Source organism: Pseudopodoces humilis, chromosome 2, assembly GCF_049639895.1.
Source record: "Pseudopodoces humilis isolate 2021_Gansu_Grassland_sample_001 chromosome 2, ASM4963989v1, whole genome shotgun sequence".
Classification (NCBI taxonomy): Eukaryota; Metazoa; Chordata; class Aves; order Passeriformes; family Paridae; genus Pseudopodoces; species Pseudopodoces humilis.
Window position 1 is genome coordinate 16,057,658 of NC_142201.1, and position 24,804 is coordinate 16,082,461.

A 24,804-nucleotide genomic window follows, 5' to 3' on the forward strand; every position below is an offset into this window, starting at 1 on the left:
TTTCTCTGGCATTTAATTAGTTCTGTTTATAAGACAATTGCAATAACAGCATGATGTGGTAACTACATTCTTCACCTCTCCCATGCAAGTGATCTTTAGAAAGGAAGAAACCTTCCTTTCCTTTAATCTGAACTTCAGGTTATTATTTCATTTATCTGGGCAGTGGCTTTGGCATTTACAGCTAGTGACAATATTTGAAAACAACACCTATCTCAGATACTATGTGCTGGAAAAGCATCTCCAAAAGTCATTGGACATACTGTGAAACTCCATGTGTCTCTTGGGATTTGGCCCAAAAAATTCCAAAGAGAAAAGTAATTGGTCCATAAAACAGTCTAATGAAAAAAACCACATCACCATACATAAAAAGCCACCACAAAAAACCCTCCTTCTCCACCTCCAAAATGCTACATATATGAATCTAGCATTAAAGAAGTTGGATGCTTACAACACATGCATTTGACCCAGTTTCCTCTTTTTAATCCTAAAAATTCTAACTTAAGCTACTCATGAAATATTCATAGAATTCCTGCTGTTGCAGAAGATCTTTGGCCTATTGGTAGAAGGAAATCATGCTTATGTGAGCACAATTACTAGCAAAACTTAGCTGACTTTGGAGGACTCCTAACAACTGTAAAAAAAACCCTCAGGCTTCAGCCTTCTCTGGTGTCACTGCCCTAAAAGAGGAGAGTACAAACAGACACTTGTAGGTTTTCATGTGCCTTGGCAGGTGACTCGTACTATCTGGCTATTCCAGGTTACTCTTCCCTGGGAGAGTGCCCTGCACAGACCAGCTCCTGCTGTCAGAGATGGCAGCACCACTTATCTCAGACACAAATACAGGGAAAGGTCTGTTTCCACAATAAAACCAAGTACCCTGGGGTTGAGCAGCAAACAAACAGACAAATGTGGTGCTTCCAGGTACACGCCTCAGAGCCTGGAGAAGCTGATGTCCCTGACCTTTGAAAACAAGTCTTCACCCTGTGCAGAAGCCCAGGGAGATGGATGGGCCCTGCACAGGTTCTCTTGCTATTGAGCAACTTGCTGGCATTCAAACACCAGGCTGAGCCACAGAATCATGGAACAGTCTGAGCTGGAAGGAACCTAAAAGATGAGCACAATCCAACCCCCTGGTCACGAGCAGGGGCATTTCCCCCTAGACCAGACTCCTCAAAGCCCCATTGTGTAAGGCAAATCCCACAGACAGCACTGTAGAAAGCCCATACAGGTACCAGTAAAACAGATTTAAGTATCCATATCACATGGATATTATTCCTGTAAATGACAGCATTTTCATGCACTAGCTACTCCCACGAAGACAGTGGTTTCAATTCAAAAATCATGGCTCTTTACTTAGCATGTTTACACTTTAAGATGGATTATCTGCATGGAAACCTTCCAAGACCATTTTTCTGCCCTATTTTGGCAACCACAAAGGTCTGATAGTACTAACATGACACCACACCAGATTAAAAAAACAGGTTTTCCAGTCTGAAGGTAGATTAATATTTTAAAACAAACAGCAGGCTGCAATTGTATACTCTGAGAACTGGTCATGTCATCTTATCTGACCACTCTGCCTCCAGCTTCCCTAGCAGACAACAACACTCAGCACTTAATCACTATTTGTGGCAGTGAAAAATAACAATCCTAGGAACCACTCAGATAGCTCCTTTACTTATGAGATGTAGGAAGAGAAGATGAAAGAAAAACAGAAGTTGTAACAGCCCACACAAACCTATGGAAGTAGGTCCTTGAGTCACCAGATACAGCTGCAGTGGAGAATCCCAAAACTAGGATGAACAAGTCTGGGCCCACAGGATCCTTCAGAGAAATGTAAGAGCAAGGTGCTGTACTTCTCTTAACCGATGACAGTCACTTATGCTCTTGGTTTTCAGTATTGAAGAAAAAACTGCCATAACACACTGAGCTTCTGGATGCCTTCTGTTTTTTAAAATTAATACTGGAACAGCTGCACATAAAACTATATCTCCTGAAATATTTCCAAGTCATAAATTTAATATTAATTCCCTACATGAGGATGACATCTTGGTCGTACATGTCCATCACCTTAGCTTGAATATCACCTCAGACAAGTTAAACTTTGGGTGGAAAAAATGTACACCCTCTTTCCCATCTGAATTAATATGTAAGCAGTCTCCTGAAAGAAGAGAAGGGTGCTTTTCCTAGGACAAGAGCCATTTTGTACCTTGCAGGCCAAACTGAAACTACATCCTGCCTACCCAAGGAGACTGAACTCATCTCAAGTCAAGAGAGAGAGTCTGGCTGATGTATTTGGCATTTTTCAAGTGGATGGTAAAGTACTGTTGGATCAAAGGACAGGCTGGTTGCATGGTAGATTTCCATCAGTTTATGCTGCTTCAGAGTTCTGAGCTCCCAGATCAGGTTGAACAAAACACCAACCAATTAATTTTATCAGGAAGCAAAGGGAATAAGGTACTGCAATCAGCTCAAAAAAAAAAAGATAAGCTGACAGAATGAATTATTCTTCAGTTCCCCCAACTACCTAAGGCTTTGGTTCCCCAGGGAAGCCAGGCCAGCATTTTTACCCTTCTACTCTGACACTGTTCTGGAGAGGTTTTTTCCTGCTTCTGTTGCCAAAGGCAGAGCACAGAAAAGTTCTGTGTCTAAGCTGGCTTCTGTTTACCTCCTTCTTACTAAACTTCTATTTTTGAAATTAGTACTTGGTTATCCCCTAACACTGACACCATTCTTTGTGCAACTTCATTTATTTACATTTCTGACAGCAGCATTATCAAGTGATTGTGAAATAACCATTTCTCAAGAGATCCAATTTATTAATTCTCACTACTGTGTCTAAAAAAAAAAAAAAACAAACAAAAAAACCCCAAAAAACACACACACACAAAAAAAAAAACCTGTAAAGCTGTAGCCAGGAATGTAAATTTAATAAAGGATTCTAGTAAGGTGGTTGTGAAATATCACTGATCTGTTTCAATAATTTTTGCTACTGTCTCTTTGGAAGGTAATAGCATTGTGGAAAAAATCCACCTGTTTTAGACTCCTGACATTAACTTTATCAGTTTTGTAGAAATGCTGTAGAAAGCATTGTCAGTGGCAGAATGACCTCTCTTTTCACGGTTAGTTTTGGAACTGCTCAGCAGGCAGTTTCTCGTGTCACAGCAAACGATGACACCTGATGTCACAGATACACAGTCTTGATACAGGTGTGTTTCATGTGCTAACCTTACAGAATGTTATTTGAACCTTAAGTGAGTGGAAAATCCATGTACTTTCCAAGTAATTAAAAAGAGATATAGCTAGGCCTTAAGTAATTATTGCTTTTGCACTATGAGCTCACAGCTGTGACCGTTTAGGACACCATGTGCTAATGTGTCTGATGGGTCACTTCCAAATCCAACAAGCAAAATATCATTAGAGATTTTTTTTTATGATGTCTGTTTTTAAGGTTCTATCCATGAATTTCAGCATGTGTTAAGAAATTCTGTAAAACAGATTTTTTTTTAAACACCTGTTTTCTGCTTTGCGTCATATACAACATCTGTATTTTTACCTCCCTGTCCCTCGTTTTCCTTAAACCATTTAATTTTCTAGTTACTGTTTTCTCTACCCTTTCCTTTTCTGCATGTTTCTGTTTGGGGATGGTTTCTCCCTCCTCCCTTTGCCCTTAAACAAAACTATCCAAGATTTTGTTCTGTCTCGCTTCACCTTTAGCTTCATTCTCCACCCACAGTCCCTCCAGCTACCTCCCACAGATCCACATTGGCAGAGATTCTCCCCTCTGGAGACCTGGGGGGGAGTGCTGGAGGGTCCAGCTCTGGCCATCTATGACCACCTCCAACATGGACTCGCTCAGAACAGGCACAAGGGAGCCAGGAAGAGCAGGGGGCTGCCAGGCATCACCCCTCCGGTCCCTCCTGAGGCTCACACGCTTCTTGGGGACATCTGCATCCCCAGTGTCCTCCCCACAAGGGAGGCAGCTTGACTCCTGTTCCACACCTGACACAGCAGATCCTATCTTGTTTAACCTATAAAGCTGTTCCATGATGGATGAACATGTTTTCACAGAACACACATGGGATCATGAAATAGGTCAGTGGGGCTGGTAGGACTAGTCTAGAACATTTCAACCTTAATGACTTTCTATAGAAGAGTTTTTGGATTAAAATTTAATTTTTAACAACCTGCAACAGGACAAAAATAGACTGGAAATCATTCTTCAATCCCTGAAAGAGCTAAGATTAGAGAAATGGGAAAATATAATTTTTTTTGAAGTTCAATATATTGACACAAATTGTAAAAAAAGCAGCTACACTTGAAAGGCTGGTAAGATTTACCCCAGTAAAGTACTGTCCAGACTCAACCCTTCAAGATATAAATAAAAGTATAAAAACCTAAAAATGCAAAAATAAGTTACCCCATCAGATTCCTATCATGCAGCAACTATTCATCCATTTATATCCTCACTATTTCCTCCATCTTATTTAACCCTAACTATGATCTTGTCCAGTTGGGCAAAGAAGTAAGTCACACAGTTGTAAACACATAAATCCTTTATAAAAAATTCTGAAAGGCTGACAGGCACAAAATTCTTCCATTCAAATCCAAAGGAAGACATAAATATTTTATTCAGAGTAAGCTCAGCTCAGTCATCAAATATATTCTGAAAAGGAACAGGACTAGAAAGAAACCAAGAGCTCCAGTACCAGATCAGGGGCTGATTCTCAAAAGAAAAAAAAATATTTTCTGATTCAAAAAAGTATTCTTGCAGCAATTATTTTAAAAATGTATTTCATAGCCAGAGAAAAATATGAATAGCAGCTCAATTTTGTGTTCTCTGTGCTCAATGCATAAGACATTTTTAATTTAAATTTGTCACAACCCTTACAACCAGTCAATCACTTGATTCTACACTCCTCACTCGAAGCTTGCAATATTAGAGCAAGTTGTACACTATGCACACAATAATTTGTGAAATGGCATATTTGATGAGGGTATTTGCCATTAGCTCTTCTCTAAAATAAAAGGTCCTTCAGAATTTTCGTCTTCCTAATTTAATGTTTAATGGTCTGATTAATAAATACAACTCAGTAACATGCAAGATAGTACAATATTATAGCATGAACAAAATCCCTAGAAAGCAGCTGGATTTTACTAAAACAAGACTAATATAAGAGCAATGAGAGGAAGGAGTCCTGGAAATTAATTACTTAATTCAATTCAGCCTTAAAAAAAAAGAACATTACTATTCTAAGTTCCTCCTTGTCACTTTGGTTTTCAAATAAAATTTTAGTTAAGAAATCTGTACTTAGTAACACAAAAACATAACTGCACCACCCATTAAAAGTCTGTCTTTTGCAACTACATCATTCAGACAGCTAACCTCAATGGATACAGACACTTCCTAGAAATACAATTAAGCATAAAAAAATACAGAAGATAATATAGTAATCATGCTTATCTAGGTTAAGTTTCACAGGTTTTTTGTACTCAGTTTCATATACACAAAGGGGAAAGTCACTTGCATTTGGCTCACTAAGCTAAAAAGACAATCTAGCTGAAAAGATATTCTTGAAAATAACTGAGACAACAGTATTACGGTTACTGTGGTTTGGGCCTGTTTGTATCAAAACATCTATGACATCAGCGCAACAATAATTTTAATTCTCAAAATCCACTTTCCTACACAGTTACGAACTGTTTCATTCTACATGTAGACTTAAAACCATTCAGAAATACAAAGAATTTTACTTAGGCAAATATAAAAAAACTAAGATAGCTCAACATACATTTAACTATTCACAAACCTCCACACTTGGCAAACAAAAATCCACTGTGCCTGTAAGCTCAAACAAGGAAAGGATGTGCTAATTGAATGAAGTAATGGAAGTCTGATGAAGTAAAGAAATAATGAAAAGCCTTCTTCAAAGGTATGAAAAGGAGGGCAAAGCATGATGCTGAACAGTCTTCCTTTAGCACTAATGAAAATGAGAGGGAAGACAATTGTACTGATTGAGTCTTAATGATACAAGTACCACTCCAAACTGCTTGGGAAACACGTATATGAAGAAATACAGGAGCGATGTGGGGACACACTTGTATCACTGATGGGAATGCTGATGCACACCAATAAAATCTATTCCCTTGTTCCTTTCCTGTGAACATCAAATTAGAACAAACAGGATGTTTTCTTGTCTGGCAGCCATCACTAGCCCAGCAGTGCTAAGTACAGTTCACAGATCTGACTGTAGTCAGGAAAACATCATCTGTGACAGAAAATACTGCACTTGAAATAAAATGCTTATCATGCCTCCACCTGACCTAGTGTGGAACTTAACACCTCATATTTTAAAAGTGAGGAAACCCCCAAAATACTATCCCCTTGTTGCTGGCTGAAACCAGCACCCCAGAAGCAGAGAATTCAGGTTGCAGTGAGTGTTTCCTTAGAAGCCTACGTAAAAAATGGTGCATGCATTCCACGTGTTCTTCACTGCAGGGACAGCCACAGCAGGAGGTGAGTTTCAAAAGCAAATGAGTGCTGAAAACCTCCAGTGAAAAATTCATTTGTAAACAGTTATATGGCTGTTTTGTTCAATCTGCTTCCAGATAACACAAAACTACACTGTTTATGACAATCTTGTCGTTTCATCAAAGCAAATTCTCTTTTCCCAACAAGTATCCTTTGTTCAACAGAACTGTTCATTAAAAGTAGTTATGTGACTCAGAAACAAAACTAAATGGGAATTAAAAGTGTATTTCAGAGGGAACTGTATGACACTAACAAGACTCAGACAGCTGTCACTGCCCAGAAGTAAATTCTTTATCAGCTGTCATGGGCAGCAAGCAGAACTGAACAAAACATCAGATGACAACAGATGCATTTTCACATTTTAATACTTAAACGGAGACCTGCCCCATCCCCAGAACTGCCTCAAGGCAGACTCCAGGTTACTGCTGCTGTTGAGGCTAGAAGGCAGCTGGGGCTATGCTGCAGCATCACCGGGGTCTGAGCTGCCCCAGTTTTGGCCCCCTCAAATCCCCAGGTCTTACTCTGGGAGCTCTTTGCTTGTATCTGAGTAGAGACCAGGCTAGGGGAGAAATGAAGAAGAAAACTAGGTCATTTATGCATTTAAAATGACATTTTTGTTTCTGCTTAAAACCTGCTGTTGTCCTTCCAGGAATGCATAAACTCTAGCCAAGTATTTTCTTAACACGAACACAGGCCAAATGCCAGAGATTACATATTCAACAAAAAGAAATACATTGAGAGTGTAGCAGCACAGGATTTTTCTCAGATGCTAACATAAAGACTACACGAATAAAAACAAAAATAGAAGAGATTTCTGTCTCTTAACAGAAATTCACTTGGATATTGCAGAAAGTGGTGGCTCCTTTCAATAAGTTCTTATGCTTTTTTATGTCTGTCCTGCGTAACACTTGTTGCAGCATCCCAGGGAAGTACAGCTATGAAGTATGAATGAAGGTGCCTTCTTCAAGTCCAGTTACCTCCCACTTCAACAATTTTAAAGCACATTTCGATGGCTAATGCATTGCTGGACACCCCAGCCATCACAGATAAATATTCTGTGTATACTGACCAGAAGAAAGGCATAATAAGATGATGACAAACATGATCTAGCAGTGGTAAATGAACAACAACAACAACAAACAAACAGACAAAAAATTCCAGTGCTCACAACAGGGATTCATCAGTCTTTAACTGAATTTACTCAAAGATATTTTTTACTTTTTGCCCTTTAAAAAGGAAATAAACAAAACAAATGCTTCAAAGCACAGATAGTTTTACAACTAAAGAAATGATACCTATAGATTAGCATGACCTGTGTGGAACTGAAAACAAAACTCTGTACTACTGAGCATTCCTTTGTGGGTCTGGAAGCAGATTATCCACCAATCTCCCCAAATGAAAATTATTTCTGAACTAGAATTAGCAGGACAAAAAACTAATGCACCAAAATAGGATTATTCTAGTCATGCTGGATATACATAGAAGCATGGAATATCCTGAGTTGGAAAGGACTCACCAGAATAATCAAATCCAACTTCTGGCCCTGCACAGGACACCTCAACAGTCATATCATGTGCCTGAGGGCATTGTGCAAATGCTTCTTGAACTCACAGCTGGTGCCATGACCACTTCCCCTGGGAGCCTGTTCCACTTCCCAACCCCCTGAGTGAAGAAAATTTTCCTGATATCCAGCCTAAACCTCTCCTGACTCTTCAGGCCATTCCCTCCAAGTCCTGTCACTGGTCACCACAGAGAAGAGATCAGTGCCTGCCCCTCCTCTTCCCCTCACAAGGGAGTTGATGCCTCCCCTCAGTCTCCTCTCCTCCAGGCTGCTGGAGTGACCTCCAGCAGCTCCACATAAGGCTTCAACTCCAGACCCTTCACCATCTTTGTTGCCCCCTCCTTTGGACACTCTCTAGTGGTTTAATGTCTTTCTTATATGGTGGTACCCAAAACTGCACACAGTTTGTTAACTTCCCCAAAAGAAACCAGTTTGTGACTTTCAAAATGAACCATTGCAAAAGCAAGATGTCAATTTTCATTCACAGAACGACTTCTTTAAGAATTTACATTCTTCTTTCATTTGTGTTCCAAGTGAAATTTAAACCCAAGTTTATTTCTGTCCAGTTTCCTCCCAGTTATACTTGTTATCTGGATTCCAAGAAGATTTGTTGCAGTAGAAAATGTGCACTTGGCTCTGTTTGCGGTTTTATTTTGATGTATAACAAAATCAAAATTGGAGGCACCAGATCCCTCAACAGGAACAAAGATAAGGAATTACTCCTCTGTGTAAGGCAAAAAAAAATGTTTATTCCTACTGAGTTTCAGGGATCAGCACACATAGCAAGACTCTTGAATTCTCTCTAGTGTTTGCACAAAACAACTCCCATATAGCAAGAGGTAAAACTTTTTAACTCCAAGAACCACATTAGAGAGTCCACTTAAACATTCCTTGACACAGCCAAACCTTGGCTTTCTTCTGAAGCATAAGCATGCCTGTGTTTAAGCTGGTCCTTGACTCAGATGATTGGTGTGCAGCACACAAACCTCTGATCTGGTTCAAGGACACTGCTGAAGCACAGCCACGCTGGGTGACTGCTGCCCTGAACAAACAGCTCCTCTTCCCACTTGAAGGCAAGAGGCACACTCGAAGGGTAACGCTGAAAAGTCATTTTCTTTCAGTTCACTCCAGCTACTATTCTATATTTTCTTTCTCTGCCCTCAACATGCACCCATGTCAAAAGAAATGACTTTTTTTTTTCTGATTGTTCTCACGCATATGTTAGATCTTAACATCAAAAATGTTTGCTTTCTTTCTCCCAGTTTAAACATTAAGGGTTTTCTTCCTGCTTCTGAACTACAAAAAGCAAGTAGTAATAAAAATCAATTATATTGTAGTTACTGATGAGAGTTGTCTAAATAGCCAGACTAGTTATAAACAGTCAGTGATGACAGACTACTATATGCTATGCTTCCCATTATGTGCCAGAAAACATTATAATCACCTTGATTATAGAAACAGTGATTTTTTTTTTCCCCTCAGTGGCAATATAGCACAAGCAAGTGCACAAGCAGAACTCCTGCTCTGCAGTGCATTACTGTCTGCAGCATATGCACACATTGCCAAGCATTTCTGCAAACAGATGGAGTCGCCAAGCACACAGCTAACCTGAACGGTCTCAGAAGAAGTAATGAACTCTACCTTGTGTGTTTTGCTGAAATATTTTGTTCAGATCCAATGAGGAAGCTCTGGAATGTGATTTTTGTGGCCTGGGAGGTGGAGTAGGGGGCTCTTCTCCCTTTTTCATGGCATCTTCTATTGATGTGCTAGAATAAGACCTAAGGAAAAAAACATGTTGGAGAAAAGCAGAAAATATTTTATTTCAAAACTTAATTTTAAACAACTATAGTGAATAGTACCTAAATCAGAAGTCAGGTTCACAGTGGAAATTCCTTGCCCTAATGACTAAGAGTTCCCTCTTATAACAGCACAGATTTGTTTGGCAACAGAGCATGTGGAGAAAGGAACAAGTCATGCTTACAGGGCTAGTATTTTTTAAGGCTTTTTGTAACACAGCTTGAGGCCTTCTTATGTAACTTTGCCAGCAGGATAATTGTCGCAACTATTTTGAATAAACCAAAGAAAAATTCCCCACATATAGCCCTTGGAGTTTCTGTTGCCTTTCCCAACTGCAAGGGTAGTGTTTATACAGATATAAATTCAATCTACCTCTTGCAAGTAAACATTTCGTAATCTGTAATATTCTCACTAGTAGAATAAATTTTTAATTATTAGAATAAATTTTCCATAGGAAACATTCACCAAATTCCACAAAATCCAGAAAAACTGAATGGCTCCAAAGTGACTACTCAAATGCATGGCTCAGTTCCTCTTTCCAGGCCCTCCTAGAGCACATTAATCCCAATGTGGTGTGCTGCATTCGCTAAGAATTTTGATTTTGCAAAATACTGTCCAATTTTTTCAGCTGTTGTAGTTATCAGTTTAGGAAAACCAAGACCAAGCAAGATCAAGACTCTGCTCAAAATGAGCATTGACAACATGAGATGTTAGACTTACTGTAAAACACTCTACATGTCAGGGCAAGACCAAAAGCACATTTGAGTAGAACAGAAAGAACTCCCACTAATGGTAAATGGACCATTTTTTTTTGCCAAACAGGTTCCTAATACCCAGTGCTAGCTGTCCAATTAAGAGCATTTTGAGCAACATCCTATTACCCTCAGTCTCCAGGTCCAAGTTTGTTCATTTATGAGCCACTTCATACAACCACTCATAAAAAGTTAATGGAGATTCTATGTCTCCCTGCTCCCTACCTCATACAACTTTGCAAGACTCCTAGGTTTTTCCACTCCATTATGATTTCCATATAAAATCAACATTGTCACTCCTTTTAATCCAACATCTTAATTCAAATCTCATTCAAGATCTTCTTTAGGGAGAAGTTCAGGATTTGGGATCCTGATACCCTAGTTTTCTGATCTAGCTCCTCAACTTTTCTCCTGCTCAGTCCTTCCTTTGCTTCTTCTAGAACTACTCTTTTTTTCTTCATAAAAAGCTTATTTCTAACCAAACTTACATATTTCCCCAGGTGGGGTTATGTGTCATCATCACAGATTTAGTAATGCTATGCATATCATTTGGATTGTCACAATGAGACACAACATCCTTTTTCCAAGTCAATAAATCACAGATAGTAAAGAGTACATGCACATAGACAACTTTCCCAGCAGTCCCACAATTCCTCTTAGAGGAACCTGAAACACTGATTTACTCCATCTTCTTGTTCTGGTTCTGCTAGAGACAAGACTTCCTGATTTATTTCTTTCTCTAACAGAACTGTCAGAGTCCTCCTCACCCTTCCAATCAGAATTTTTAGGACCCACCAGAGGAGCCACCAGAAATTCTACTTGTTCATTATCACCACCAAGTTTAGCAGATTTACTTTTCACACCACAAATTCTTTCACTGTTTTCATTTGCTTCCCCAGTTACTGAATATATTCCAACCTTTTTTGAAGTTTTTTCAGCTGTTTTTGAAGTCTATTAGTCTAAGGTTTTGAAGTCTATTAGTACACATTTTTTTCCTAACATCCCAATCATTCCTTAAAGAGAAAAATAAATCCCCCTATGGTATTTCATCCTATTTTCAACAAGCACTGCAGGTCTGAGTTCAAGGATGTGCTCAAGCATCTTTAGTCTCAAGTTCTGCATTGAAGTGGTGACATACAGTCAGATGTGAGACAGCCACATGTGACAGAGCAGTCATATTCAAGTGACTTGTTTGGACCTTGTTTAAGCATTTGTTGTTCTATGTATTTGTGCACATTTTTTGCATATTTGCAACTTAGTAACACAGCAAGAAAATTAAAAAATTTAGAACTCTGCAGAAACTAAAAAACTTTGGCTAGCAGCAGAAAAACAGCAGACAAGGCAGTTCAGCCTTCCCGAATATAGGTCCTAAGAACAGAGGATTTCCATCCTCAATCACCATGCTTATAGCTGATCCTCTCTTACTAGCAGGCTTTGACAAGCCTGTAAGCAGACAGCTTCTGATTATACTCTCATTACCCAAGCAAAAATATCCCAAGCAGAGTCCTCTAACTAGCACCAAAAATGAAAAGGTAAATTAACAACATGGCTATACACCAGTAGGTGACAACCAACCCAAGATGGAATCCATTTATATACAATATTTTCTGGCACTGGTTTCCCTTTTCTTTCAAACATCCAAATTCAGCAGGTTTCACATCTAGCACACAACAGTACTGAAGTCCTTCCATCATGCACCAACCAACCACAGCCAAGCACATGGATGCCAATGAAAGGATTCACTCACCCACACCTGAGAGCTGAGCTACTACTGCTGTTTCCGTGGGAATGTGCAGTGTCTCCCTCCACTTGAAATCACTGTGCAGGTTGTAAGAGCACAGAATTGCTGAGGATGTTCCCTGCCATGGGGTGGTCCCAGCTGCCCTGCCACGACGCCCCTGGGGCTGGGCTGGAGGCAGTCACCACCCTGGCAATGCAGCAGAGCTGGGCAGACAGGCAAAACTTCCAGCACCTTATGACCAGAGATCATGGGGCCCCAGCACAGTATTTATGTAGGGTCTATAGCTTACAATTCCTCCTGGTAAATCTGTCTGATCTGAGCTGTACTTCCAGCACAACATCAATTAAAAAAAAAAAAAAAATCCAACACCAGTTCTGATGCCTTGTGTCTAACACCGAGGGAATGCATGCCTTTTCCCAAAACAGGAATGAAAGCAGTACCTGGATCGTGGTCTGGCTCTGAGTGCATTAGGTTCTTGAGCAGCTGGAATAGAAAAGAAAAAAGAACTGCTAAAATACTGTGTTTTAAATAAATGTCTTTAGCTTCAGAATCAGTGTCCATTAAACATGTGAGTGTTGCAAATGTGGATGTGAGAGTATACTCATTTCACATGAGCAATGGGGATTGATTTTCACTTCTCCTTCCCCTTTGTTTTTTGCAGCGTGTGAATGTCCTAAGAATTCAAAAGCAACACGTAGTGAGAGCTTCACATTTTTAATTTGGTTACCAGAACAGAGGAAGAGCAATAGGTCTGGTAGCTCTCACCTGTAGTCATGGATGTAGTTGTGATAAAGCAATGTAAGGAACAACATAAACCTTTTATAGAAAACATCTTGTTCTTAGTCCAGGTATCTATTACTTATCCTGCTTCAAAAAGCACAAAGGTTTATGTCCTTCCTAAATACTTTAACTGATTAGTATAAATGTACATCACCCATTACAAAATATTAACATGTCATGTTGAGACTGTTCTGACCTTGGGAAGGAAAGGTGTTTAAAGGAAGAAAGCTTTTAAGTCTACATGTTGATCAAACACATTTCCATTAAAATGGGTTTATGGTATTTGGATGAATTCCAAATATCCTGCCACACACAGGTTTTATGTGATAGGAAAACAACAGTGCTGAATTATCATCTCTGGGTAATTCCTCGAGGCTGTTCCGTGGTTTACGTTGTCTTCTCTGTTACTCTCCTTACTAGTATCAGATAATTTTGAGAAAACATATCTGCATGATTGCTTTCAAATTCATCCCACTGAGATATCCTCAAAGTATTACAGCAGCATCAATGATCCCAGTGCACGTACAAAGTGAATTCTTGTCTTTTTCCCAGTCTACTAATCAAGGCACAACACTCAAGAGAAACAAGTAGGATGGAGAAAAAATATAATTGTCGGAATTTCTAGCTTCCTTCAGATAGATGCATACTTTCAAGTCAGACATTCATCACCAGCTACTACAGAGCACTACCTGAGAATACAACAGATCCTCCAAACCACCGAGCAGGAGCTGCCTGTGGCAGCAGCTGGCAAATACTGAGTTTTTAATGGCTTGCACTGTACTACTGCACAGACCCTCCATAGGAGGCTTTAGGCTCACAGAAGACAAGTAACAGCATAGGGCACATGTACAGCCACACATTAGCTCTGCATAAAAGAAACTGCTCTTTGGATCATGCAGAGCTAGTTGGTGTTTTGCATAGAATAAACCCCACTGCAGCTGGCAGTGACCACTTATAAACCAAGTTCTAGTAGATTGTCATCCCCAAACTAGTTCACAGTCATTCCAGATTTCTCTGCAACAAACTCTTCCTAGCAACTAAAGAAGGGAGAGGGAATTAATATTAAAATATGCAGTGGTGATAATCCTCCTCCCTCTCTCTGTGTCAAACTCCCAGAGAATACAACTTCAGACACTGCTTCCCTACAGCCATATGACCCAATTTTCCAATGCTGAGATTGCTGATTATTAAATTACATGTACAATTATTAAATATGCCACTTAGAAATAGGAAGTATAAATCCTTTCCAAGCTAAACCATGTTTAAGAATCTTCAAATTTTCCTTTTCTTATGGAGTCTGTAATTCTATTCATACTTCTTTTAGAAAGCCTTTCATATAAAAAAACCCGTAGGTAAAACTGACATTCAAACTCTCCAAGGACATCCTGTTGAGGTAAACAGGAAAGCACAAACGGAAGAGAGAATTCTGAAATGACTACTAACAAAAAATGATAGAAATAGAATGCTACTGCCAAGGATTTTCTTTTTAAGTTTTTGAAAAAGTAGGAAATTCAAGGCTACAATTACAGAATACCCAGACTCAGCTTTTCTTTCACAAGAAGTAGTATAATACAAAAAGCACTATGAAGCAGGTAGTTCATTATTAGGACATACAAATAATTGTGGCAGGATTTCCACAAAACATGCAGCTATTCTGGTATGTTCAGTCTGTGCACACTTCATGTCTGAGGTGCAGGTTTATACAAATACATGACAAAATCATTCAAGATGATACAAAACTATCCAGTTCACAAATTTTCCATATTTCTACTGCTATGGTTACACAATCCTAACTTTCATGAAATGGATACGTTAAACCTGTTGAGTAAATAATTGACATTGGTTATCCAAAAGTTTGTACGATTCCTGGAGTAACAGAGACTGACAGACTGTGCAGCTTAGTCTGCAGTAATTAAAGAGGGTGTGACGGATCCTGTTTTGGGTGTTGAGCTGCTCCTACAGCCCTCTTGCAAGACAACTTCATTTTAACATTCCAAAAGATGCCGATTTGGTAACTTTTGACTTTAGCCTAACATCTTACACTCAACAGCTGCCTCCTTGTTTTACAGGCCTAAGATCAGGTGGAAAATTGTGCTGAAAAAGGTGAAAGGCTAAAGAAAAAAACCCAACCATTCCCCACTAGTCAGCATCAACGTCAATGACTCATCTCTTATTCGTCATACAGAGAGAAACGTACAATTTAAACACTTGGAAATTTGGCCCTCAATCCTTTAAAAGCTAAGGTCAACAATGATCCTGCACTTGGAAGTCGAAATAAACTGACCAGATATTCAGAGTGCTGAGCATATAAAGTTGTTACTGATTTCAAATTTCTAGACCTTCTGATGGCAAAGAAAACTTTCACAGACTATCATCTTTTCCTGAGTTTACATAAACAGGCTAAATGAATAACCAAAGAAGCATGTAAAATTTCTCCTGCTTCATCCCAAATGAGTTTCCATGCTGGAGGTTAATGATTACAATGACCTTTCAAAATGGTGACTAATTCTGAAAAAAACCACTCCATTACTGTACTGCATCTACTCCACTGGATAGATAAACATTTTCACTTTTCACATCAGTTGCAACCTGAGAATGTGCTGGCTCAAATCCTCAATGTGCAGCACAGCAAGAGTGGAAACCCTGCAGGGACAGGAGCCACGATGATGGAGTGAAATTCTGCCACTGTCCCCCTTGGTATACAAACACAGCAACACTGCTGGAGGAGCACAGCAGCATGGGGAAGACCTCCCTGAGCAGATGAAAGACAGAGATGTGCAGGTGACAATAAGTTTTTTTCCTGAATGTACTAAAGACAGAATTGCTGAACTGTGAAAGTAAAACTCCCCCATGCTCCTGGGGGAAACCCGGGGGGGGAAGGAGAACAGAACAGAAAGTCATGCAGCCACCCTCCCTTTTCCCTGAGAGGGATGTGCAAGAGTGTGTGTGTGTGTGTGTGTGTGTGTGGAAAGGAGAAGCAGCAATCTTCTGAGAATAGGAGCTGAAGATAGCAAATCTGGCAGCAGCAAAGCGTTTGGGAAGAAGCCAGGAAAAAAAGGATTTGGGAAATGAGGCATGCAGCTGTTGAGCAGCCATGAATAAATCGAGCTATAAGGCAAAACTGCTGTGACAGACATGTGGGGTCCATTTTCTTAATCAAGGATATCTTCAAGAGTAAAAATATTCATGCAAAAGGAAGAGTAAGCAAGATTTTAGGTTGACTGGGACCAGGGAGGGCTTACAAACATTCTTACCACTGTAAAAAGAGATTAACAAAGAGGAAGGCAAGGGAGGTCTGATGAAATGAACTGAAGGCAGGGAAAGTTTCTGAAGCAAATAAATAATTTTGACATATGCTGTTCAAAAAACAACATTTTCCAGAATTATAGGAACGAGGAATGAGTGTATGCTGGAGCTGGAGAGGGAAAAATCAGGAGTGGTTTCAACAAAGAAACAAGCCCTGAGTCAAAAACTTGTGTCAGTATCTTAAGTACTTCAAGGTCTGTGTTTCCAGAAGGCTCCCTGTCCTCTAACTCCTTGACACAAAATAGGAAAGTTGAGCTTTCACAAAAAACAGGACATTTCAGAACAGTTACCAAAACATTACACAGTCATTCTATACTTTAGATGAGGTTTTACCATGAGGTACAATATTCATGCCCTTGCATCTTGTTTGTAGCAGAAAACTTCAGAATCTTTAAAATTACTTAAAACATTTTCCACACAGGAAGAGCCCATACACTAACAATGAGGGAAAGAAAGCAAGAAAACCTTTTGACAACCTGAAGAGGTAACTGATATTTATCTTACAAATAATAGTCATTATGAGGTAAAAGCTAATAGCAGTAGGAAAATAGTACAAGAGCAAAAGGTTCTTTCAAAAATTAATCAAGTGACACTAATTTAGGCTTACTGTGATACAGAAATACTTGATCAAAATTCTCATGCAAGTAACACATGGCATTTTTTTCCTTACCTGCTTTCACAGTCAAGTGCTGAAATTCCTTTGGTATAGTTTTGAGAGTAGTGCTTACTTTAAGAGCTTAAGAAAAAAAAAAAAAGAAAAGATAATTACTTTAAGTATTTGTGTGGGTAAAATCTAGAAGTATCAGATCTGAGAAAGGAACACCTAAACTGGTATTAGATATTTTATAATACCTAACATACTTGAAAAGTAGCCAAATACCCTCAGAAAACTGAAGCACTCAAGCAAGTAACAATTTCCAAGAGCACAAAAGTCAACAGAAAGAAAGACCTATGCTCAAGTTGCCAAATAATCTCAAATTTTGAGAATTTGTGGGGTTGAGTGCTTATTCCCCTTCCACATTCCCCATGCATCCTTTCCAATAGAGTTTTTAATGCACTACAGTGTAGTTTGATGTACTGTAACACTCAGTGTTAAATGTCCACTTGGAATGAAACCTCTCCTGCTCTAGGATGAACCTGCTTTAGCAACGAGGTTGAACCCTTCTGCCCTCCAACCTCATCTGATTTATGATCTGCCTTTATAAAACAAAACATGTTGGAAAAGTTTTGCGTCTTGTAACCCTGTTCAGTTTACATTATCTTCCAAATTTAACTCCATTATAACCTAAGTGAAATTAATTTACTTGCATACTTTTGAAAATGCAGGAAAATTTGCTTCTACTGTCCTGAACTGCATGTTCTTGACTGATGGGGAGATCCCCTCAGTCAGGAGAGTGGTCTGTTCTCATGTTTGTCAGAATAGTAATAAAAGGTAGAACAGAAGTATGTGTTCTTTGGCTGAAAAGGTAGCAATCTGTGTCATAAATACAGCCTCCCTGAAGGAGCTCATGTCTCAAAACACATTCCCATGTGACTTGACATGTCAGCTACAAAAATCAAAGTACAGCTTTGTCATCTAGACAGGGAAAAAATATTCCCTTAGTAAAAAGTAAATCTTCCCTAGACATTTCAAAGCAATAACCTTCAAGGTTCAAGTCCTTCTCTTGGTCATTATACATTTTGCAAGAAAACAAACTTTGTCAACAAAACACTGATTTCTTGGAATATGCTGACATGTAAAAATGTTTTACAAACACACATCAACTCTTGACAAACTTTCTTTGAAAAGGGGACACTGGGAATCTGTCAAACTGTCACACCTGAGTGTAGAAGGTGAATCAGGAATGTGGACTACCTGGTCTCACAGCTCTGATGCAATCTTAACGTGTGGACATCTGGGAGGCCAAGATATTTTTTATTTTAATTAATACATAATCTGCAGCTCTGAGAATCAGACAACAAAATACCCACAACTGTTTTGTTTCTACAATGGAGGGACAGCAAGTAAGAATTGAGAAACAGGAATATAAAAGGGAAGGAATGGCTCAGTGATGATCCGGTGCCAATTCTGGAAGTCATAGAAGCTACTACAGCAAAAAAGAGAAAGATCACTTCAATTTCACATGACTTGCTGCTGATGGATGTCAAATTAAATGAATGAATCAAATCTTTTCAGTCTAATTTGACTAAAATTTTTGCTTTGCAAGAAAATACGGGGATTCTTTTTTTTCAAATAGGAGTCAAACCTGATTTTGAAGTGTTGGTATTTCTTGCAAAATTGGAAATTGAAAATTTGGCACAGTGTAATCTTTACTCTTAAAAAATTCCTGATAACAATTAAAATTTTATTTAAGTAAGAAGTACAACATTAATTGCCTTAGAACTAGCCATATTTTGGAAGGTACATTTCATATCATTCGCATATGATAGAACTAATTTTGAAGCAAACCTCTCCATTTGTCTTCAACTCAGCTGCTGTGAGTTGTCTCTAAATCTTTAGCAACACATGGCCATCTTAGAAATTAAACACACCATTGCTTCTGTCGCCAAATATAGGGGCTTAGTAAAAACACATATAATTTAATCCCTAATGGAAAAAAAGTATTTATTTGAATACCTTGTTTGTCATCTTTCTTTCCATCTTGTAACAGGGCAGAGTTATCAGGTACCTCTTCAGCTGATGACTTCTAAAGAAAGAAGATTTAATTACACTAATTGTTACAACTCCTACCTTTCCACAGTCAAATATTTAAGAATACAGATCAACACAATGGCGACACTTTTTCTTGCACCACAATTTATTTGTTAGATAAAGAAGAATAAAAGACCTATGGAAAGACAGTATAACTGTGCTTTTCAAGGTACAGCAGTTCCACACCTGAAATTAGTTAGAGGAGCACTTCAACAGTGAATGACTGAAGGAGATAAGGTCTATATGTAAGGAGAGACTTCTCCCAACAGAGCCATATATAACACCTGTGTAAGGATAGATGAAAGCTTCTCCAGTCTCCATGAAAAAAGTCTCTCTAACCAGAACTCCAGCTGCACTGCAGAGCCTCATGGTTGTCCTTTAAAGGCTCCTAGCTGATGTGGCTGATCCTTGAACTACTCTTTTTCTTCAACATGCAGTCATAGAAATGGGAAAAACAAATTTCATTAGCAAGTTTGCTGGAGGCCTATTCAGGCCTTTGATAGGAAAACAGGGAATTTCTCCCCAGTCTTATTCCTTCATTTTCTGTTATTTCAGCAGCAACTTATAGGCATTTATTGTTCTTGGAGCTTCTGCTGGAACGAATTCTACCCCCATTATCTGTAAGAACAAGAATACACTCTGCAACCAAATAAAACACTCAAGCAAATATCAGAAACCCTAAACTTCTTTAAATATTAAGTGATACTGGTTTTTGTTTTTTTCCCAGGAAGCATGGAAGAGGTTTGACCTGAAAATGTCTTGAAATAAATTTGGCCTAAACAAATGAATTAAGAAACCTAAATTTCATAGGCATTTTTAAAAAACCACAAAAATCTCAAGTCAATAGTTCAAAAAGGAAAACTCCACAGAAAAGGTCTGTGAGATTTGTTTTATAATGTTTCTGAGGAATGGGACACCCTAGTACTTCTGAGAAAGCAACAGAACAAAAATATGGCTTCAGGACTCTGAAAATGTATAAACAAAACGTTTCAAAACCATAGGTAGCCCTGACACTCAAGTGAGGAACATGAGACCACAGACCTAACTCAATGCAGGCTTTAATTGATGAAATGACTTTCAGAAATTTTAATGAACTGTGAGCATGACATTTCTGAGGGAGCCCAGAGGAACCTCAGCCAGTCTTTTTATGCATGTTTTAACTTTAAGATTTTGGCAGTGAGAAAGCTTGCAGAAAAGAACCAAAGGAGAGTGGGAGACAAAAACTTGAGAAAAAACCAAAACTGTGAAGACAAAACTTCCTTGGTAAATAAAAAAATCAGTCATCCATGTCATTCCCAAGCACAATATCAGCAGCCTCAGTATGTTTTTTAAGTTTAACAAAACCTAGCATGAAGGTGACGTGTCTCCCACCATTATTTTCTTTATGAATGCATTCAGGAACTGTTTCTATTTTATTGCAGTATTGTAGTTCAGCAGTCACAGTAAAAACAGGCATCTGAAATGAAATTAAATAGCCCGAATGGGTGATAGGTGGAAATGAAAAAAGAAATGGACCTAATGCCTAACAGATTGCATTGATAATATATTTTTAATGTAGTGATCAAGTATCTAAAGTATAATTCCTCAGCTAGCCAAGATACAAATGAAAATGCAATAGTGAATTGCTGCACTTCCCACTGAGGGAGATGAATGAAAGATGAATTACTGACCTTCCAAATGATACTCATTCAGTGTATTAATTCTGAATGTACAAAACATAAGGTGAATACAAAAAAAAATCAAGTCAAAATGATTCTCAAATCACTTTTGGGGAGATTTTAAAGTCCATTAATCTTGGACAATGTAAATGGAAGTTTTTTTAATTATGTGCATGAAAGATACATAATTATATATTTGCTTACATTTCAAATACAATTTAATTCAATATTATATCTACATCTTCTTTTATAGTTTAGGTTGCAAGCCACCCAAAATAAGATCATAGCAAGGGATTAGGTGATTCTGGTAAAGGACCTGCCCATGCTGCCAACATACCAGCACCCTGCACTACCAGATCTGCAGTGCTGCTTCCAAAGCCCAGTGCTGTGCTTTGGCCAAGCTGCTGTAGGATGAGCAACACCTCCCAGGGATACAACATTTATTTTAACAGTTCCAGAAGATACACTGGGTGCTCGACGTGCTGGCTGCAGCATTGCCCAAAGTGAACACTCTGCTCCATAGAAGCTTAGGAGATTCTGTTTGGTGGTGCCACTACCAAGATGGATTTGATGAGGGAGCAGATGAATTCTGGACTCCCAGGGACTCCCCAGAGCAAGCTGGAGAGCAGCCTTGCTGAGCTGCCATAACATATCACTACTTTTAAACTTGGAAGAGTGTCAGAAGGGCCGGTTTCTGCTGTCAGTCTGCCATTTGATTAACTACCTTAACACTAAACCTTTAAATCCCACAGGACATATATTGAGAGTTGCAATATTCAGGCACAACTCAGTGGCCATGATTAGTTCAGTTCTATAGGGTCTTTAAAAGTTTGGGATTTTAACCTCAGTGTTAAATTCTTCTCCTTAATTCAGTTTTCATTGCAGCAGACTTCACGGGAACATGCAACAGCTGGGTTTGAAAGGAACCTCTGGAGATCTAGTCCAAAGCCTCTGTTCCATCCAACCAAACCTACTGTGTTCAGCTGTGGGCCCCTCACTACAAGAAAGGCAATGGAGCTAGTGGAGGCTCCAGAGCACAAAAGGAGTGTCTGAGGGAGCTGGGGTTGTTTATCCTGGAGAAAGGGATGCTCAGGGGTGATCTTATTGCTCTCTATAAAGAGAAGGCAGTGCTGGGCTAGCAGTTGGAATTTATGATCTTGGAAGTCTTTTCCAAACTACATGGTTCCACGATTCTAGGTCTGTGCTGAAGCCTCGTATTTTCAACCAGTTTAGACTGAGCAGATACTTCGCCCGAACACGGTCCATGTGCCCCACTGCCCCTCGTGCAGCAGCCCTGAAGGACACCAACAGGTAGAGCCTACCTCTCTGCAGATTCCAGCATCTCACAGTCCCTCAGTGACTACTGTGAAATCTTATGTGGGAATATCTCTTGAAAAGCCTGTCAGCCCTTTCCATACACAGAAGAGATGGCTGAGAGGGGGGTTTGAGATGGCTTAATGAGAAGCTTAGAGATTCCTAAAGTCCTCTCAGACACTCAAAGTCCTGCTGTTCACATAGCACAGTCTCTGTGAAGCTGGCCCAGCCCCCTCCCCTCTGCAAGGTAAGCACCAGCTTAGACCTTCTCACCTCTGTCCGACTGAAGTCCCGGGTCTGCTGGCTGCTTGGCAATGCCTCAGAGTAAGAATCAAATAGTGCACAGTCACGTATGGGCTTCAAACAAGCTGCAGGGAAAAGAAAAAGAACAGAAAAAAGGTAGAAAAAACCCAAACCAACAAAAAAACAACCCAAAGCCAAACACAGAGACACATCAAGTCTTTGGTTAATACATACTTCTTAGAAACCTGTGCTAGCATAATTCTGCCCTTCATTTTCACATCTCAGGCCTAATCCATAAGACATGGGTGACAAACATCACAAAGAAAATCTTTCTATCTTGTGTCTTAAGTAAGTCAGTGTCATAAAAGGGATAGCTTGTATAATTTCTGTTGTAGAAATAATGGTGAAATTTGGAAGAAATTTTTCTTCTCCCAGTCCAGTATCAACTTAATTGATCTTACAGTTTATACCTGTTCTAATAATTTTAAAGGTACTTACGTTACCTTCAGCTCCAATTTTGACTTTTTGAATACTGAAAAGTACAGTAGAATCTACATTATACTCTGAAACTGAGGGTCAGCAAAAGCAAAGCACTAAACACTGACAATGCTGTAGTATATACCACCTCTAAGTAAACAACATTGAGAGCAGGGGGGGAAAAAGGAAAAAAAAAATCATATCTAACTTCTCAAAGGAATATTCATAACAAGCTAATTTCTATCCCACAAGCTCAGGTCCTTCTGCTGGTATCACTCTGGGATTAGCTCCTCTGATGTAAATCTATTTTATGAGCTGGAAAACATATTTTTTAAAAGATCAATATATTAAAAGGCAGAACAACCACATTTCTAGTTTTTTGGCTAGCATTTATTTTATCTCAATAAATTAAGCTCCTGGAGATCTGTCGTAATTTACAGTACAGTGGGTTACACACAGGGCAAATAGCTTTTGAGATTCTGCAAATTATTTTTAATAAAAGTTTCCAAAAAGAAGGTGGCAAGTCAAATTGTCAATGGAACTCCACCAGGATAGCATTTGGCCCAGTTGTACTTGCAGTTTACAGGCCAAGTCATAAAACTATCAAGATTAATGCATTCTTATATGCTTTTTTGCTCCAAGTAATTTTATTTGAAGATTCAACAGCATTGTTATCAGATATAAATAATTCAATTGAACCAAATTATGCCTCATTCTGAAACTAATACAGCAACCTGATGAAAAACAGTTTCCAGTAGTCTTCTTCAGGGTCCTAAGAAGCCAAATAAAATTTGAAAAAAAAATTCTAAATTTTAAAGGAATCAAATTATGAAAATACGAAAACATAAGATTTCTCTTGAAAATTGCTTTTGACGTTTTAGGTAACTGTATGAGGCACTTACATACTTGTCAATGCTTTTATTTCAGAAGTAATGCAACCAGGGCTCTATGCTTTTCTGTGATTCACAAGTTTACAGTGTGTTGAGATGTTCTGCTTTTATTAATCCAATTCTTTCAAAATACGGCAGATCAGATAGCAGAATGAGCACAAGGCATTTTCAGACCCGTAGATTAACCAGAATTAGTTCATTATCTAATGAACTAATCTTATTGGGGTATTTACAGGACCCACAAGAAACAATTAGTCCTTTCACCTCTTCCATGTAGATTTGCTTGAAATGCTTGGTTTCATGCAACAACATGAAACAATAATAATCTAAGAAAATGGTAGAACTAAGTGCTTAAAGGGACAAATAGGGAAAAAAAGATGAGTCCCAGGGAACAACTGCAGGTTATCATGCTATTTATCCCATTGACATAATGATTCCCTGCTACTATAGATATTTATTTCCACTGCAGTTTTACCCAAAAAGATTCAATGTGAAGACACACCAAAAAGAACCTGCATGAATGAGTTTACAAGCCAATTTATTGTAACACCAGGCATGAAAGTAGCAAACAAAGTGGTGGTTCTGGAGGGAAAAAGGTAGTTTTAATTATGACAGGGGAATGTAATTAGAGAGTCTGAAAGTGATAAAGATTTAGAAGTGCATGTTTTCCAGAAGCTCATTGCTTTGGATATGAATATAGTGGGTTACGGGGAACATGACTACATCAGAAATTACTTCACAAATCTGATACAGGTCAGCATTTAATTTTCCTAACTGCAGCTTGATTTGTTCTTTTCCTGCCTTTTAATATACTCAGTGTCATCAAATTTAATGGAGATTTTATTAGGTCTTAAATATTATCCCTTAGCACTGTGATTAATCCTCCTTGCCCTTGAGAGTCACGCACATTTTTTAGTTGTAACAGTATATATTTCAACATCCATTTATAATTAAAAGAGACATAAATGAAGAGAACAAAGGAAAGGGCAGGTCTTTCACTGCACATTGTTACTAAGTATGTTACATTTTAGATTAATTCATCCTTGTGCTACACAAATTGT

The 24,804-nt window shown here is 38.7% G+C and overlaps 1 protein-coding gene across 4 annotated transcripts in view; it reads right to left on the reverse strand.

The window, feature by feature from the left end:
• REPS2 (RALBP1 associated Eps domain containing 2) overlaps positions 1-24,804 on the reverse strand; it is a 95,681-nt gene that overhangs the window by 23,135 nt on the left and 47,742 nt on the right. For 3 of the 4 annotated variants that reach the window (XM_005516666.3, XM_088051782.1, XM_014252431.2), the window contains exons 9-13: positions 22,407-22,501; positions 19,087-19,156; positions 17,140-17,205; positions 12,824-12,866; positions 9,735-9,871 (exon numbers count right to left, since the gene is read on the reverse strand). In XM_005516666.3, the coding sequence (XP_005516723.2) occupies positions 9,735-9,871; positions 12,824-12,866; positions 17,140-17,205; positions 19,087-19,156; positions 22,407-22,501 (411 nt within the window). The remainder of the gene's footprint in view (positions 1-9,734; positions 9,872-12,823; positions 12,867-17,139; positions 17,206-19,086; positions 19,157-22,406; positions 22,502-24,804) is intronic. The other variant, XM_088051781.1, reaches the window with a different exon arrangement.